The 6,839-nt window shown below is 46.3% G+C and overlaps 1 protein-coding gene across 13 annotated transcripts in view; it reads left to right on the forward strand.

Annotated features, from left to right (window-relative positions):
* LOC101987887 (protocadherin gamma-C4) overlaps nt 1-6,839 on the forward strand; it is a 183,832-nt gene that overhangs the window by 67,198 nt on the left and 109,795 nt on the right. Inside the window, exon 1 of one of the 13 annotated variants that reach the window (XM_026783387.1) lies at nt 490-3,025. The exons of 10 other annotated variants lie outside the window; for them this stretch is intronic. In XM_026783387.1, coding sequence (XP_026639188.1) covers nt 647-3,025 — 2,379 coding nt within the window. In that variant the 5' untranslated portion in view covers nt 490-646. Of the gene's footprint in view, nt 1-489; nt 3,026-6,084; nt 6,838-6,839 lie in introns of those variants that run through there. 2 more of the 13 variants (XM_026783384.1, XM_013349449.2) reach the window with 2 other exon arrangements.

Below are 6,839 nucleotides of genomic sequence, written 5' to 3' on the forward strand. Positions count from 1 at the left end.
GAGGAGGAGGAGGAGGAGGAGGAGGAGAGACTGACACTCTCAGAAAATGAAGTATGAAGTAAATCAGACTGGATATGCCTAAAAAAGGAGATAAAGCATTTGGGATTTAAAAAAAAAGAAGGAAATTTATACCACCATATTGCTGCTCAATAAATATACAATGTTATTGCTCCCTAAGATTATTTTGGCCAAGACTTGTTACAGTCATGTTTGGCTCACTAGTGGAGTATTAAAGATTTAAGCACACTTATGTCAACAGATATTATGCCTGTAGAGACATAATCCTGGAAAGTTTTGCTAAAAAGCATTTCTGATAATAGAGGTTGAACGTTATTTAATGTATGGAAATTACTAAAAAAAAACGCCAAACAGCAGAGGTTGCAGTTTCCTACTGTGGACTCTGGGCGCCGCTGTTGGCCAGTCTGGAGAGCCTGAAGCACCACTTGTCGCGCAGCCGCAGAAAGCTTTCCAATGTATCCTTTCTCCGCCTTATCCTTTACACCGCTTCTTCCAAGCAAAAGAAGAATCGTTTCGTGAACTAGAACTGGCATCAAAGACCATTTGGAGCCAGGAATATCCGCAGCACGGAGCTTCCTCGTAACCCGGCGTCTCCAGGTTGGTGAGCGAGCAAACGGGAACAAGAAGGATGTGGGAGGGCGCTGCCGAAAGGCACCGGGTACAGAGGCGGCCAATGCTCCTTCCTTTCCTGCTGCCTTTGTTCTGCACCGCGCTCTCTGAGCAGATCCGCTACAAGATCCCCGAGGAAATGCCCACCGGCTCGGTAGTGGGGAACCTCGCCAAGGACCTGGGCTTCAGTGTCCAGGAGCTACCGACGCGAAAGCTGCGTGTCAGTTCCGAGAAGCCTTACTTCAGTGTGAGCGCAACCAGCGGAGAGTTGCTAGTGAGCAGCAGGCTGGACAGGGAGCAGATTTGCGGGAAGAAGTCGTTGTGTGTTCTGGAATTTGAGGCTATTGCTGAAAATCCGTTGAACTTTTATCACGTGAGCGTGGAGCTTGAGGACATTAATGACCACATGCCAAAATTCACGCACACATCCTTTGAATTGCAAATAAGTGAGTCCACAAAACCAGGGACACGATTTATCTTAGGATCCGCCTATGATGCAGACGTTGGAACCAATTCTCTGCAGAATTACCAGCTGAGTCCCAACGATCATTTTTCACTGGTGAATAAAGAGAAGTCAGACGGTAGTAAATACCCTGAAATGGTACTGAAGACACCTCTAGACCGGGAAAAGCAGAAATCCCACCACTTGACCTTGACTGCTTTGGACTTTGGGCATCCACCCCTCAACAGCACTGCACAGATACAAATCCTAGTGACTGATGCCAATGATAACCCTCCAGTGTTCAGCCAAGACATATACAGGGTGAGCCTGCCAGAAAACGTGCACCCGGGAACCACCGTGCTTAGGGTGGCTGCCACCGATCAGGACGAGGGTGTCTATTCCCAGATCGCGTATTCTTTTAGCGAAGCTGGCCAGATCACACAATTTAACCTGGATTCTAATACCGGGGAAATTACTACTCTGGATACATTAGACTTCGAAGAAGTCAAAGAATATTCCCTTGTTTTGGAAGCAAGGGATGGTGGGGGAATGATTGCACAATGTACAGTGGAGATAGATGTCCTGGATGAAAACGACCATATCCCCGAAGTGTTGTTCCAGTCTCTACCGGATCTCGTAATGGAGGACGCTGAGCCAGGAACACACATCGCTCTGCTTAAAACCCAAGACAAAGATTCTGGACGCAATGGAGAAGTTATCTGCAAACTAGAAGGCGGTGTTCCATTTAAAATACTCACTTCCTCAAGAAACACATATAAATTAGTGACAGACGGGGTTCTAGACCGCGAGCAGAACCCAGAATACAACATCACTATCAGAGCCACCGACAAGGGTGAGCCGCCCCTCTCTTCCAGCTCTAGTGTCATCTTGCACATTGGGGACGTGAACGATAACGCTCCAGTTTTCACAAAGGTTTCATACCTGGTCCATGTAGCAGAGAACAATCCACCTGGAGCCTCCATCGCTCAAGTTAGCGCCTCTGACCCGGATTTAGGGCCCAATGGCGATGTCTCCTACTCCATCATAGCCAGCGACCTGGAACCTAAATCGCTGTGGTCATACGTGACCATGAACGCACAGAGCGGAGTGGTGTTCGCGCAGCGCGCCTTCGACCACGAGCAGCTGCGCTCCTTCCAGCTGACACTGCAGGCGCGCGACCAGGGCTCGCCCGCGCTCAGCGCCAACGTGAGCATGCGCATACTGGTGGGAGACCGCAACGACAATGCGCCGCGCGTGCTGTACCCCGCGCTCGAGCCCGACGGCTCTGCGCTCTTTGACATGGTGCCTCGTGCTGCCGAGCCCGGATATCTGATCACCAAAGTGGTGGCGGTGGACGCCGATTCCGGACACAATGCCTGGTTGTCGTACCACATGCTGCAGGCCAGCGATCCCGGACTCTTCAGCCTGGGCCTGCGCACTGGCGAGGTGCGCACAGCGCGTGCCTTGGGTGACAGAGACTCTGCGCGACAGCGCCTTCTGGTCGCTGTGCGTGATGGTGGACAGCCACCACTCTCCGCTACAGCAACGCTCCACCTGATCTTCGCTGACAGCCTGCAGGAGGTTCTGCCAGACCTCAGAGATGACCCACTGCCCCCTGACCCTCAAGCCGAGCTGCAGTTCTACTTGGTGGTGGCCTTGGCCTTGATTTCTGTGCTTTTCCTCCTGGCTGTGATTCTAGCCATCGCACTTCGACTGCGACACTCTTCCAGCTCCTCTGTCTGGGGCTGCTTTCAGTCAGAAGTTGTGGTTCCCCCCAACTACAGCGACGGGACTTTGTCGTATTCCTACAACTTGTGTGCTGCTCCCATGGGGAAGGCAGAGTTTAATTCCCTAACATGTAATGATCAGTTGAATTCAGGACAAGATATACTATTTGGAGATTCAGCGGGAGCCTTGTTTCCACTTTGTAATTCCAGCGAGTCAACGTCCCATCAGGTGAGTTTCCTGCGAGTATAATATACTCCTTTCTACTCACTTGGCCATATTCTCAGGAAATATATACTTTTCAGATAGAGCCAGTTCTTAGGGCAATGCTGGTGAAGAGTTGGTGGTGTGATTCAGTGTTAGAGCACCTGCCTAGTGTGCTGACTCAGTCCCTAAGACCACCATGAAAAGTTTAGTGGGTTAAAAAGTGCTCATGGGGGCTGGAGAGAGACTCAGCAGTTAGGAGCAATGGCTGCATCGCAGGTGCATCGCAGCTGACAATTTTCTGTAACTCCAGTCCCAAGGGATCGGACTCCCTCTTCTGGCCTCTGAGAGTACCAGGCACACACAGGGCACAGACACACATGCCAACAAAACCAAATACATTTAATAGATAAATAATCCTGAACAGTGATCATCTAATTCTTCAAAGAATAAAGTATGAGCACTCTGTGCCTTATAGGTGTGGCGTACCAAACTCAAATGATCAGAAAGTGGTCTTACCTACAATGTGAAAATTTACTGACTCTCCCTAGAATTTAGTGAGCGTTCTCCATGAATTTTCTTCCTGTTGCTTAATACAATATAAGATGAATACTTGTTATAGCTTAAACATACTGTAATTATAAAAGCAGTCATGGAGTTGGGTGTGGTGGCTCATGTCTTTAATCCCAGCACTTGGGAAGTAGAGGCAGGTGGATCTCTGGGTTTGAGGCCAACCAAGAGTTACAGTACTGCCAGGGCTACACAGAGAAACTCTGTCTAGAAAAAAACAAACGAACAGAAGTCATTGAGGTTCAGCAGTTAAGAACACTGGCTGCTCTTTCAGAGGACCTAGGTTCAAATCCCAGAACCCATATGATGCTTCACAACTGTCTGTAAGTCCAGTTTCATGAGATATGATGCCCTCTTCTGGTCTCCAAGGGTGAAAGACATGAAAGTGGCGCACAGACTTACATGCAAAGAAAATTCCATACACACAAAAAGTCACTGAAATGATCCTTAAAGAAAAAAAGTATTTTCTACTGATGTATCTGTTATAGTTTCTATAATCTGTTTGCTTCATGTGATTAATTCCTTTCCCACCAAAGACTCCCAAAATAAGATCTCTTAAGCTTAGCTTTATGTCCATGGCCCCTTGGACATAATTTTGTGCAATATGTTATGTGTGGACAGTTACTTAGCAGAAGGTTTCGTATTCATCAGAAGATCAAAAGGTTTTATACTATATTATATACAATGCCAGAATTTGGTAAATGAAGGCAGGGCTAGCCTGGACTATGTGAGACCCTTTCTAAATGAACAGCCCAAAACCCAGAAGGTCAAAAGCAGGCTGTTATTGCTGGAAGTGTAGGTTTTTGAGAGTTTCTTTGTACTGAAGCTCATTCAGTAGGCTCCCCCATTGGAGAAGAGATGAACAATGCTTTCGCTCTGTTTCTCCCTGACACACTCCAACATGTAATCTTAAAAATTATTACTAGTATTGCTTGTAAATAACATGGGGGTAGACATGCGGGTCAGAGGACAATGTTGTAGATTTCATTCTTTCCTTCTACCTTTTATATGGCTTCCAAGGATAAAACTCACGTCACAAGGTTTGGAAGGCAAGTGCTTCTGTCTGCTGAGCCATCTGGATGAACTCTAGCAGAAAATTCTCTGTCTTTTCATTGTTCTCCTACACCAAAATATGTAGAGGCCTTCTACAAATTTGGACTATCTCTAGGAGAAAAGTAGTCTTGAAGTTTTCAAAATTTTAGCAAAACTTTCAAATCTGATGTGCATATAAAAAATAATATATACAAAAAGTCATAGTAGCCGGGCGGTGGTGGCGCACGCCTTTAATCCCAGCACTTGGGAGGCAGAGGCAGGCGGATCTCTGTGAGTTCGAGACCAGCCTGGTCTACAAGAGCTAGTTCCAGGACAGGAACCAAAAGCTACAGAGAAACCCTGTCTCGAAAAACCAAAAAAAAAAAAAAGTCATAGTACATTGTGTGCACTCCTTCTGGGCAGTCTATAGCACCTGCTTCAGTTACTGACCACTTCAAACTACCGATGGAAAGCGTTTTTGTAGTGGCATTTACTGTTTGGCTTCTTGTGATAGTTATGTGTTCCTCACTCTTTGTTGTTCTGTGGGTGAAAGCTGTAGTAGTGGAGCTAACCGTGTGTGTGTGTGTGTGTGTGTGTGTGTGTGTGTGTGTGTCCCTTAAACAGTCATCTCATTTAAAATGTAACTATTGCCAGGCGTGGTGGTACACACTTTTAATCCCAGCACCTGGAGGCAGATATAGATGGAGCTCTGAGAGTTTGAGACCAGCCTGGTCTACAGAGCAAGTTCGAGGACTCATAGTTAGACCCTGTCTCAAAAAAACTATCCATAGAGTTTTGCTTTTAATTGTTGTCTTTATCTGTTCCTTTCAAGTATCTATCAACTAGGAAGAAATCCATGATTTAAATAAAATAACAAACCAGTACAATCTCTGATTTAAAAAAAAAAACTTGAATTGTAAAAGTATTTTTCCTGTTAAAATTTCACAACCTTAATATAAAAATTTAGCGGTGTGTAATTAAAAATAACATTTAGAAAGGAATTGTAAAAGCATTAACTCTGTGGAAAGCTACTACAACGGTTAGTTTAAACCAGATAAAACAATCTCCAAATAATCATCTTTAGAGGATCTTTTCTAGTCTGAAATTAGGGTTCTTAATTAAACCGTATGTATTGAAAACTTTTTCACAAAGCTGGGAAACAACGGGAAATAAAACTGCCCTGTTTTCGTTTAGGAGTGAATGTAAACCGCCATTTGATGTAATGTTAATCCTCGGACCAAATAATTAACATAATCACACTTTATCACACACACGTTTGCACTTTCTTCTGAAATAAATATTTAGGAAAAAATTTAAAATTAAAGTAATGAAAAGTGCCTAATAAAAGCTTAAAAAACTGCGTCTGAGTGCAGTAACACTTTAGGACTCTAAGCGCCGCTGTTTACCTGCTGGGAGAGAAATGCACCCGAAAAGCCATCAGATTCTCAGCGCTGACAAAATCAGACTGGCAGATTCCAGAGTCCAACTGCGGAACTGCGGTGAAATTCCGTCCCTAGGTTTGTGGCTCTCCAGCTTTCCGTAAGATTACTGTTCCCATCACCGCTACCAAAGGTAACCCAACCGCCTACGCCCAGTGAAGACTGGGAGGATTCTTGTGCGAATGAACAATGGCTGCTTCCAAAAATCAACACCGGCAAAGCGGGCTGGTCCTATTGTGTACGCTGATGGGGACGCTGTGCCAGATCGGGGTAGGACAGATTCGCTACTCGGTTCCAGAAGAGACAGACAAAGGCACGGTCGTGGGTAACGTCTCCAAGGACCTGGAGCTGGAGCCCCGCGAGCTGGTGGAGCGCGGGGTCCGCATCGTCTCCAGAGGTAGGTCGCAGCTTTTCTCTCTAAACCCGCGGAGCGGCAGCTTGGTCACCGCGGGCAGGATAGACCGGGAGGAGCTGTGCGCCCAGAGCGCGCCCTGTCTTGTAAATATTAACATCCTAGTTGAGGACAAAGGAAAACTCTTTGGGGTAGAAATCGAAATAACTGATATTAATGATAATAATCCGAAGTTCCATGTTGAAGATATGGAAGTGAAAATTAATGAGATCGCTGCCCCTGGAGCACGGTACCCACTCCCAGAAGCGATTGACCCAGATGTGGGCATAAACTCCCTCCAGAGTTACCAGCTCAGCCCCAACCAACACTTCTCTCTACACCTGCAAACCGGAGACGACGGAACTATAAACCCAGAGCTGATGCTGGAGCGCACCCTGGACAGAGAGGA

This window comes from Microtus ochrogaster, chromosome 18, assembly GCF_000317375.1.
Source record: "Microtus ochrogaster isolate Prairie Vole_2 chromosome 18, MicOch1.0, whole genome shotgun sequence".
NCBI classification, from domain to species: domain Eukaryota; kingdom Metazoa; phylum Chordata; class Mammalia; order Rodentia; family Cricetidae; genus Microtus; species Microtus ochrogaster.